The 12,462-nt window shown below is 35.1% G+C and overlaps 1 protein-coding gene across 2 annotated transcripts in view; it reads right to left on the reverse strand.

Moving 5' to 3' along the window:
• POLQ (DNA polymerase theta) overlaps positions 1-12,462 on the reverse strand; it is a 156,827-nt gene that overhangs the window by 71,020 nt on the left and 73,345 nt on the right. For both annotated transcript variants that reach the window (XM_079155257.1, XM_079155258.1), the window contains exons 13-15: positions 12,277-12,462; positions 11,291-11,415; positions 9,356-9,599 (exon numbers count right to left, since the gene is read on the reverse strand). The exon at positions 12,277-12,462 is cut by the window's right edge and continues 8 nt beyond it. In XM_079155257.1, coding sequence (XP_079011383.1) covers positions 9,356-9,599; positions 11,291-11,415; positions 12,277-12,462 — 555 coding nt within the window. The remainder of the gene's footprint in view (positions 1-9,355; positions 9,600-11,290; positions 11,416-12,276) is intronic.

Here is a 12,462-nt window from a genome sequence, read left to right on the forward strand (position 1 = left end):
AAGATTAAATCCTGTTATAATTTGAATACCTGGTGTCCTCCCAAAAGCCCTTGTGTTAATACAAGACTATTCAGAAATAAAATGATTGGATTGGGAGAACTTTAACTTACTCAGTCCATCTTAGGTTGAATGTGATGATTGTCTGATAACTATAGGCAAGTGGGGCATTCCTGGAGGAGGTGGGTTACTGGAGTCATCCCTTTGAAGGGTACTTTGTCCCTCTGCCTCTTTCTCTGCTTTTCTATGTCTCTCCCTTGTTGCCCTGAGGTGAGCAGCTTTCCAACCCTGGGCCCTGCACCTATGAATGGTCGCCTCACCTTGATCTCAGAGCAATAGTGTCAACTATGGACTGAGTTAGAAACTGTGTTCTCCAGATAAAATTTTCCTCCCTTAAGTTCTTCTTGTCCCATGTCTTGGCCACAGCAATGAAAAAGCTAATTAAAACACAGCCATATGCCGTTGAGCCTAGCTTGACAAAGGTACTTTTGCATGTGTGCTGGGATGAAAGTTGAGCTGGCTCCAGGTCCTGGAGCATTCCATCCACAGGATTGGAGCCTCATGACCTAACCACCTGCTGAACACCCACCTCTCAATACTGTTACACTGAAGCTGCAATGTCAACAGGAATTTTGGAGAGACACACACTTTCCAAACCACACCACCTGATAAACAAGAGCCCACTAGATGTGCTTTCCACTAGATGTGCCCTGTATCAGTGGAGTCCTTCAGACTGAACGAACATTAAACAGGAACTCAGATCTTGATATGGACAGAAAGATCTCTGGTAAAGAAAATTCATAAAAATATTAAAAGTAAGTGCTATCTTTGTTTTCTACAAGATAGAGGAGAACCACATAGCAGAAAACCCAATTTGTGACATCATTAACTGAAGGGGTGGGGTTAGAGAGGTAAGGCAGCTGCATTCTGTACAATCCTGGTACACAATCACATCAGAGCGGTATACTCTTCTCACGTTAAATGCAATTCCCAATGGGAACCACAAAGAAATATCTATAGAACATACCCAAATGATAGGTAGGGGAATTTCAATATTTCACTATAAACATACACTAAATAGGAGAGAAGGTAATCACATAATGACAAAAGTCACACTGAATCAAAGCTTGCCCTGCTCTCCCTATAATAATGCAAACCACACAGAACCATGGACTCTCCCCATCCCCTCTCACCCCAGTTTTGACAAGTACATCATCATAATGCCATATCTGGGAGAGTAGGAAATAGGCCTTATTCCTAGCTGCAGAGTCAGAAGCTAAACATATCTGATGGAGGAAATAATTTAATCCATACACCCTTTAATGCTATTTCTCTGAGTGTTTATCAAAAGGTGTTGAATTTTGTCATATGAGTTTTCTTCATCAATCCATATATTCATATGATCATATGATTTCCTTGGCTTGTCAATAAAGAACTTCAGGACTTCAAGAGACATTTTAGGCCTTGAAGAGAGAGCATATGAACTTGGATACTCACTGTGTAATAAAAGCAAAAAAAAAAAAGAAAAAGACCACAATCAGAATATATAGAATCTCTGGGACAGCATCAAGAGAACAAACCAGAGAATCAGTATTACAGAAAAGAATATGGAGATATAGACTAAAGGCATTAAGAACATATTTAATGAGGTATAACAAGTTTCCCCATATCTAAAATGATATACACATTCACATACAGGAGGTACATAGGATCCTAAAACAGAAAAGATTAGGAAAAAACTCTCCAAGACATATCATAATTCAAAATGCTTATCACTGAAAATAATGTAAGAATACTCAAAGCTGCCAGAAAAAAAATGTCAAGTCACATTTAAAGACAAGCCAATAAGGCTCACTTCTTACTTCTCAATTCAAACACAAAATCAAAGAGGGCTTGGACTGAGATATTCCCAACTCTATAAGAAAACAATGGCCAGCCAAGACTCCTAAATCAGCAAAGCTCTCTTTCAATATTGATCAGGAAATAAATATTTCCCATAACAAGGATAAATTAAAGAATTCATAGCCACCAAGCCTGTACAACAAAATATACTCAATGCTAAACTACACACAGAGGTACCCAAATATAAAACTCAAAGCTTCCAAATTGATGAGGATCACGAAATCAGCATCCAATTAAATGAAAATTAAGACAATTTAATGTAGTAAACAAACAAAACTAGCAGGCAACCACAAACATATCCATAATAACACTGAATGTAAGTGGCCTCAACACCCCAATTAAAAGATATAAATAGCAGAATGGATTTGAAAACAAGATCCCATTGTATGCTATTTGCAACAGACTCATATTCTTAGCAAAGACATTTATACTCCATGTAAGTGTTATCTCAAAAAAAGATAAAAAAGCTATTCTATTAATCTCACAAAGCAGGTTTCAAGCAAAAATTAATTCAAAGAGACAAAGAAGAACACTACATCTTTCTAAAGGGACTACTCCAACAAGAAGATATAATGACAGCAAACATATGTGCCCCAAATGTCAGTGCACCTGATTACATTTAAAAATAATCCTTCATATTAAATCCCCAGTAGACACCAATATGATAATACTGGGTGATTTTAACTCACTCTTATCACTAATAGGTCATCAAAGCATGGAATCAATAAGTATGGACCAAACCTAAATAATACTATAAATCAACTGGATCTCATAGACAAATACAGAATAACTCATTGCAAAACAACTGAATTTACCTTCTCAGTATCTCATGAAACCTTTTCCAAGATAGACCATATTCTATGTCAAAATGAAAGTCTTATCAAATACTAAAAAACATATATAATCTGGTGTATCCAATTAGATCATAATGGAAGGAGACTAGAAATCAACAGAAAAAATTAATAGAACCCACATAAACATATGCAGACTGACCATTACCCTTTTAAATGAAGAATGGATCCAAGCAGAAATGAGACATGAAATCAAGATAAAAACAAATATAAACAGAGATTCAACATATCAAAAGCTCTGAGACAGTATGAAAGCAATTCTAAGAGGAAAACTTATAGCACTGAGTGCCTACAGTAAAAAAAAAAAAAAAAAAAAAAATACATTCCAACAAAATAAACTTATGATTCACCTCAAAACATTAGAAAGGAAGAACCAATTCTGAAAACCATATGAGACAGGAAATTATAAAGATCAGGGTCACAATTAATGAAATTGAAAATTTGAAAAGATACTCAGGGTCAGTGCAACAAAGACTTGGTTCCTCAAAAAAGTAAATAAGATTGACAAACTCTTAGCCAAATTAATCAAAAAGAAAGAGAGAAAAGACCCAAACTAACAAAATTAGAGATGAAAAAGGAGCTATCACCACAGATACTTTTGAAATTCAGAAGATCATTAGAGATTATTTTGAGAATTTATACTCCAACATGGAAAATCTAGAAGACATTGACAAGATTTTAGATATATATGACCTGAGAAAATTGAACCAGGAAGATAAATAAAACCCAGACAAACCATATCGTTATGAAATTGAAACAGTAATTAAACCCTTCCAACAAAAAAGTGTCCATGATCAGATGGATTTTTAGTTAAGTTCTACCAGACCATTAGAAAGGGCTACCACCACTCATTCTCAAATTATTCCATAAAATTAAAAGGGAGGGAACACTCTCAAATACATTCCATGAAGTGAGTATAACCAAGGACCAAAACCAGGCAAAGATACATCAAGAAAAGTAAATTTCAGACCAATATCCCCACTGAACAAATATACATAAACACTTAATAAATACTTTCAAAAACACATTAATAGTACAACACAATCAAATGGGTTTCATGTTAGGGATACAAGGTTGGTTCAACATATGTAAAACAATACATGTAATTCATCACATTAATAGAATTAAGGTCAAGAATCATATGATCATCTAAATAAATGTAGAAATGGCCTTTGATATAATACAGCACCCATTTACAATAACAACCTGGAGAAACTAGGGATGGAAAAAATTTACCTCAAAACTATAAAGGCTATCAATGAAAAACCCAAAGTCAACATCATACTAAACAGAGAATAACTGAAATCATCTCCTCTAAAATAAGGAAAAATACAAGAATATCCACTGCTACCACTTCTAGTCAACATTGTTCTTGAAACTGTAGCCAGAGCAATGAGGCAAGAGAAGGAAATTAAAGGGATATGAATAGAAAAAACTCAAATTAACTGTTTGCTGATCTTTGATCCTATACCTAGAAGACTTAAAAAAAAAAAAAACTCTACTGGGATATTAGAACTGATAAACATATATAGCAAAGTACCAGGATAACTGATTAATTTGTAAGTCAACAGCTTTCCTATACTCCAACAGTGATTCTGTTGAGAAGGAAATCAAAAACCTGTCCCATTCATAACACCCTAAAACGTACTTGAAAATAAATCTGATCAAGGATGTGAAAGATCTCTACCATGAAAATTAGAGAACCCCAAAGAAAAAAATTGAAGAAGACATTAAAAGATGAAAAGCCCTCCTATGTGCTTGATAGAAAAATTAACCATTATAAACAGTTATATTACCAAAAGCAATATACAGATTCAGAGCAATGCCCATCAAAATACTAAAAACATTTTTCATATGATAAGAAAAAAAAAACTATCCTAAAATTCACGAAGAAGCATTAGAGACCCATAATAGCCAAAGGAATCCTAAGCAAAAGGAGCAATGCTAGAGGAATCATAATATCTGATCTCAAATTATACTATAGAGCATAAGTAACAAAAACAGCAATGTATTGGATTGGTATCAAAAAAGGCATGAATACCAAGGGAATACAAGTCATAGGGACAAAGACAAATACTTATAGTCATCTGAAATTTGACAAAGGTGCCAAAAATATATGTTGGAGATAAGATCTTTTTAATGAATGGTGCTGGAAAAACTGGATGTCCATACAGAGAAGAATAAAATTAGATCCCTCTCACCTGCCCTGCACAAAAGTCAAATCAAAGTGGATCAAAGACTTACCAATTAGACCAGAAATATTTCAACTGCTAGAAGAAAATGTAAGTCAACATTTTATCATGTTGGTGCTGGTGCTTACTTCCTTAATAATACCTCTCTAAAACTCAAGAAATAAAACCAAGAATCAGTAAGTGGGAATCCATCAAATTATAAAGCTTCTTCACAGCAAAATAAATGATTAAGAGCATGAAGAGAGAGCCTACAAAATGGGAGAAAACCTTTGCCTGCTACTTCTCTGACAGGGGATTAATAACCAGAATATATAAAGAACTCATAAAACTTAACACCAAAAAAACCTAAATAACCAAATCAATAAATGGGAAAAGAACTAAGCAGATATTTCTCAAAAAAAGAAACACAAATGCACAACAAATATATGAAAAAATGTTCAACATGTCTAGCTACCAGAGAAATGTAAATCACAATTACACTAAGATTTCATCTCACTTCAGTTAGAATGGCAGCTCTCAAGACCACAAGCCAAGAATAAATGCCCTCAAGGATGTTGGGGAAAACGTTCCACTTGTACATTCCTGATGGAACTGCTGCCTAGTACAAGCAGTCTGAAAAGGAGTATGGAGATTCCTCAAAAAACTAGGAATGGAAACACCATAGGACTCAGCTATCCCACTCCTTGGTATTTATCTTAAACAACTAAAACCATCATCCTATTTGATACGGCCACCTCTAATGTTTACAGCAACACAATTCACAAGAGCTAAATTATGGAATCAACCCAGATGCCTGTCAACAGATGAATCAATTAAGAAATTGTGGCATATATACACAACGGAACTGTAAAGATAGAAAGAGCCCGCACCTGTGTAAATACAAGGCTCTTCGCAAATTGCCCTCAACCCCTCATAAAAGCTGCAAAGAATTTTTGTCTCTTATCTTATCTGTAAAGACTAGGTGGCTGACCCAAAAGCAAACTTTGCTGGCACAAAAGCAAACTTAAAGATAACCCTCCTCTCGGAGGTCAGGGTGACCCAGAACTTAAAATAACATTGTATACAATTTTATATGTTAACCAATTAAAAAGATCACTGTAAAACTGTTTGCCTTTCATTATAAAAAGCCTGCTAAACAAGGGCTCGGGGCCTCTTAGCATCACTGGTTACCGAGTGCACGGAGGACCAGGCTCGAGCTTGCTAATAAATGACTCTGTTGCTTGCATCGATCGTGGTCTCTGGTGGTCTTTGTGGGGTCCTGAGCCGCTGGGCACAACAGAACAAAGTAAAACAAAGTGAAATCATGGCCTTTGCTGGTAAATGGATAAAAATGGAGAATATCATGCTAAGTAAATAAGTCGGTCTCAGAAAATCAAGGGTTGAAGGTTTTCTCTCACAAGTTGAAACTACAGTAAAATAAAGAAAAGAAGAGGGAAGGATTGAATATCATAAAGATATGGGGAAGATTAGAAGAAGGAGACTGAGAGGCAGAGTGGAGGTGTGGCAAAGGGGAGGAAATGCGGAATGAATTTTTTAAAATAATGTTATGTACATATCTAAATGTACCACAAGGAATTTCACCTTTATATATAAGCAGAAAGAACCAATCAAAACTAAATCAATAAAAGAAAGGAAGACCAGTAGAGTAGAGAAAGGAGAATGGGGCAAGGGAAGAGGGAAGGAAAAGCAGGTGGACATGAACCAAAATCAAATTTCGTGAATACAAATTTGTTGAGATGAACCTGACCACTATGTATAATTATAATGCTCAAAAAATTAATAAAATTTATAATTCTAAAATTTTAATTGATCTCAATAAAAATAACATCAAGGCATTCTAAACCTCATGCCAACAAACACATAAGAATTGCCAGAAAAATGTTGAAAAACTTTAAAGGGGAACTTGCCCTATCAAACACTAAAACATAGTGTATACAAAGTCTTTCCAATTAAGAACATGATACTAGCTCATGGATTGACAAAAAGAACAGGGAATTCAGAAACAGACCTAAGTACATATGAATATTTTGTTGTTAGGAAGGCAGTACTTCCAATCATTGGGACAAAGATAAACTTTTTAATAAGTTGGAAAAAGATAAAAAATATCTAGACTTCACACAAAACATCTAGACCATACACAAAATTAAATTCTAAATGCATCTAAAATCTAAATGGAAACTTTAAAAAAAAACTCATTTTTTTCTTGAATTTTAGCATACAGATGAAGGAAAAGGCTTTCAAACTATGGCTCAATTCAGAGACAAAAATTGGAAGACTGATAAAAATAAATTGATAAAATATTTAAGTTTTGCCTGTCAAAAACACAATAAAAGTAAAAAATAATTGGTACATTGTGGGAAAACATTTCAAATGCACATATCAAATAAAGGGCTAAAAATATTGATCACTTTGAAAAAAAATTCTTTAAGAGGGAGAAGGAAAAACTCAAATCCAGTGGAAATAAATGGAAAGATCTAATCAGATAATTTGCAAAGGTAGTAAAAGGGTCATGAAACATATGAAAGGATATTTGCCATTACTCACAATCAGATATATCCAAATTATAACCACATTGAGATACAATTTCTCACCTGGAGACTGGTGGAAATTAACAACTCTAACAACACGTTAATTTGGTTGGTGAGGCTTTGGGTAATTGGCATTCCAGCGGAACACTGCTGGGGAAAATGCAACTTGGTCCTGACCTTTTTGCAGAGCAATTCTGAATATCTAATAAAGCTACCTGCATGCTTACCTTTTGGACTTCCACGACTAATTATCTATTCTGATGAAGAATTTCCAATGATGTGAAAAATATATATGCACAAGGTAAATTCATTGCAAATTATTGGTGATGACAAAAATATTGGAGATGATTTGAACACCAGTATGTTTTATAGATTTTAATGCACTAAGCATTAAAAGAAAAAGAGGACCATACCACCAGATACATCCATTTCTACTCAGAAAAGAAACATTAATACAATACTATATGTATCAGACACACTTCATTCGAATTTCACCAATTGTTTCACTTACGTTCTTTTTCTAGCCCAATCTAGAATCAGGTGGTACATTTAGTTGCCCTATCTCTTTAGTCCATTTTAATTAGAAAGAGCTCCTGAGTTTGTATTTCATGATCTTGATATTTAAAAAAGGACTTGTGAATTATTTTGGAGAATGCACTCCAATTTGTTTCTTTATGATTAAATTCATTTTCAAAATTTTGGGTAAGAATATTCCAGGAGTATTGTAAAATACTGTATTGCATTCTTTAAAAATCACTGAGAGTAGATTTTAAGAGTTCTCACCACAGAAAATGTATGTTTAGCCACTCCACAATATATATGTATTTAAAAACTTCATGTTGTACATAAGTATATACAACTTTGTCAATTTAAAAGTAAATTCATTTATTAAAAAAATTTAAAAGCAATGCTATGTCTTCATGGTATTACATGAGGTACATAAGGTTGGTTTGTCCTGCTAAATAGTATCACTACTTTTGATCAATATAGGTGCTAGCCTTTCAGAAGAGACATAACCTTTGCAGCAACAACCTTACTATAAAATAGAAGCGATGTGCTTGCAAATAACACTGTTTTTCAGTGAACTTTTTAAAATGGGTTCTGCCTTTAGATGCCTCCCCTAAAAGATTTGGATCATTTGTGGTATGTTGTTACATGTAAAGATTCTTCCATATCTGATTTTCTTTACCTCAGGAACCATCAGTACATATTTCCAAAGGTTCTATGAAAATCAGACCCAGAGGTAATTAGCACTTTTAGAAGTTGGTTTTAAATCACACTCTAGGTAGACTTCCAGCTGAAGTCTATCTAATTCTAAACCAGAGACCTTATCCTCAAATAGCTTGGGGTGAACTCTGACAAAAAAAACTGGAGACCTTTAATCTTCAGTGTTTGTGTCCTAGAGACAGAACTGCAGAAGACTGCTGAAAATAACAGCAATGAGAAATACCAGTTAATCAGCTGGTAGCCTGACACTCAGGAAAATGACAGAAAAACAAAGTCACAAATCACAGAGCAGAGCAGCAATGCATGACACATTGAAAGTCTACACATATTAATAGCTCTAAAATATACCACTAATATACAATAAACTAATTACTATTAGAAGAATGACAAAGGACCTAGCTAATTTGACAAAGTTATTAAGAAAAGGTTAAAATATATTATTTTTAAAATTTATTTGTAAAATACACAAAATGAAAAGTAACCTTCAAGGAGGAAAAAGTAGCCACATTTTCTTCCATTTATACCAAGTATGTCATGAGATTCAGAGGAAAATACTTTAATACATTATCATTATTTAATTTCATTATCTGTTAAAAAATGACATGACATTTCATAACCTTGTCATTTCACAACCCTATAAGTAAAGGGGCTTTCTCACCTTTTGAAAGGCACAGCATTTTTCAGAGCCACCTCCACCTCAGCAACATCTGCTCTAGCAAGATCTGCCACAGTAAGGAAGCCAGCAGCATAGAGGAATCTGGCCCGCTGCGCATTGAGTAAGGATACTCGAACCAGGTCACACAGCTCCCTCTGAATGCCGAATGTGAGACGTTTCTGAAACTGGGAAAGTAGTAGTTCCATGTTGTGCCAGCCCAGACGGTTGGAAAATACTGTTATCATCCCTAGATGATAGAATAAGTGTTGAATTGATAATGCACTAATAAAAACACCATAATAAAAAATCCCTTATACACAAATTCTCTATTTCTTTACATATACTTCTTTCATATTGTTTATGCTGTTTCTTGCAGAATTGTAAGATTTAACAAGGCCCAAGGGATAAGTTAATGGAGAACAGGACCTAGCAAAATGGATAATAAATGTGCTAAACACAATAAATGTCTCTCATTAATTCTTAAACCTAAATTTAACATTTGAAAACTGAGGCAGAGCACATAAACACAAAAGAAACAAAAAGTCCTCACACTAATCCATTCCTCTCTGCCTTACTTTTCTCTCTTCTCTCTTGGCAGTACTGGGACTAGAGCCCACTGCACTACATCCTCAGCCCTTTTGTTGAGCCAGTCTTTAAGTTGCTAAGGCTGGCCTCAAACTTGTAATCCTCCTGCCTCAGTCTTCCAAACAGCTGATATTACAGGCATGCACCATTATGACCAGCTTCTTCCTCAGTTTCTTAAGGAAGAAAGAACTCTAAAAAAACAGGTGAGGGTCTCTTTCCACCTAGAGGAAGAAAGTTGATTTAAATATTCAAATGCTGAGAGAACTACAAAGAGTAAAATTCTCTATTACTCTCTTCAAAGAAAGGCTGCCAGTTAAACAGCTATACCCTATTGAAAATAAAGAGGTCAGAGCAGCCAGGTGCCATGTCATTGAGTCACTTCCCTACGAGAACGTTAATCCAAAAAGCAGTCTTAGGTCTTTGATGCCAGTGAGTTGGAGAGTTCATTCTTCCTTACCACTCTCTGCCCCCATCTTCCCCTCAGCATTCCTTTATATACACACACCTTTGATCACAATGGAAACTCCTACTCATAGAAATATACACATCTTCTAGTAGCCCAGTTTTTCTTTCCTAAGGGCTTGAAGGCCCCTTGATAAAAATCAGACCCAGAATTCCTTGTTCGCCTAGCTTATAGAACATGGGTTTCATATATTGACATACCAGTGCTTCCTAAGAGAAGAGAAAATATTGCAGAAGAAAAAGGGAAATGCTAGGGAATGATATTTATCAAATTATATTACTATATTGTGTGCATGTATGAATATTTAACAACAAATTCTACCGTTAAGTACAACCATAATGCACCAATAAAAAATATGGAAAGAAACAAAAAGAAAAGAGATAATATTTAGAACAGACAGGAGTCCAGAAATTGCATTCCGTCTGACATTCTCCTTCTCAACAATATGTGTTGATCCGTACTTTGAGAAAAGGGAGACCATTGAGAGGGAGGGAGGGAGGGAAGGAGGGAGGGAGGGAGGGAAGGAAGGAAGGAAGGAAGGAAGGGAGGGAGGGAGGGAGGGAGGAAGGAAGGAAGGAAGGAAGGAAGGAAGGAAGGAAGGAAGGAAGGAAGGAAGGAAGGAAGGAAGGAAATAAAAACAAACCAACCAACCAGAAAGCAGAACAATAGTCAGCAGTTTCCTAATGAACAGAGGGGGAATTAGGCCACTGGGCTAGTTAGCAGGATACTGAGCCCAGAGGAACCATAGTTTTAGATCTCATGATGATGACAGGGACTACACAAAATTATACCAATAAGAGAGAGGCTTATAATAAAATGGAATTTGAAGAAAAGTAATCTTAGCAACCTCACTCCACAATCTTGAATCAATGTAAAACCCTTTAACTGACCTGCATAAACAGCAGCTGACTGTTGCAAAGATTGAATTTGTCCACGATTGCATCCATATTTCTGATTTATTTCCTTTAAAGGAATTTCACTTATTAAGTCTAATAGCACAAGACTGGTGAAAAACCTAAAAATAAATCACCAAAAGTATGGTAAGAGATCACTTATGTCTACTACAAAAGCACAATGCGTGTTGCAAAACAACTAAGAACCAAAAAGACATCAGAGGGTTTATACACTCCCGGAAGATTCCTAATAGGAAATAGGCTAGTGGACAAAGACAGAAATCACTGTTTACAAAGTAAGTGTTGACATGTAGCAGTAATAAAGCAAGGAACTAATGTCAGTATACAAACTCTTTCATGTTTCAATACTGCTAACTAATTTGGAATAAGTCTTGGTTCAAGAAATGCAATGACATAGAAAATTAAAAGAAGATGATGCATGGATATATCATCTAATCACATTTCAATAAAATGAATCTGATTATAACATCTGGTTTTGATTTGAAAGGTACCAACGACACAAGTAATTCAAGTATATAAATCCTTATAAAAATTACACTTGAATGTGTTGTAGATTATATAAAAAATAACTTTATTATATTTCGAAGAAGCTAAAAGACTAAAAGTTTCCCATTGAATCTTTTAGTTATCTCTTCCTATTGGTAATGAATTACTTCAAAGGGTGCTACAAAGCATAATTCCAAGTGAATCCACAGTAATTTGACAGTTCTGATTCATATCTTCCTTAGGAAAGGCAAATCTGACATTCTAAAAGATCTTCATACGTAACGGTTGCTAAACTATAAGGTGTAAGAAGAAACTAAAATATTTGTAAATTCAGTAAACACAAGAAACTGAAAATTTTACTATAGTCAGCAAAATTCTTATTTTGTTGACAGTAAAATTTATCACAACAAACTGGACACCTTCTGTTAGCCAGACACTGTGTTAGGTACACTGAGTCCAGGCTCCTAGATGTTTACCTTTTGTGGATGGCCATTTGCCGGTGCTGTCGCTCAGTTCTGGCCTCAACTTTGCCTTTCACACAGCGAGCCAAGAACCCTTCTTCAACTCCTACTAGCTCTGCCACCCTTTTCATAGAAGTTGGCAACTTTTCCCATAAACAAAAAAATCGATACCAATCAATAGTGGTCCAGTCTTCAAACATA

This window comes from Sciurus vulgaris (assembly GCF_902686455.1).
Source record: "Sciurus vulgaris genome assembly, chromosome: 10".
Taxonomy (NCBI): domain Eukaryota; kingdom Metazoa; phylum Chordata; class Mammalia; order Rodentia; family Sciuridae; genus Sciurus; species Sciurus vulgaris.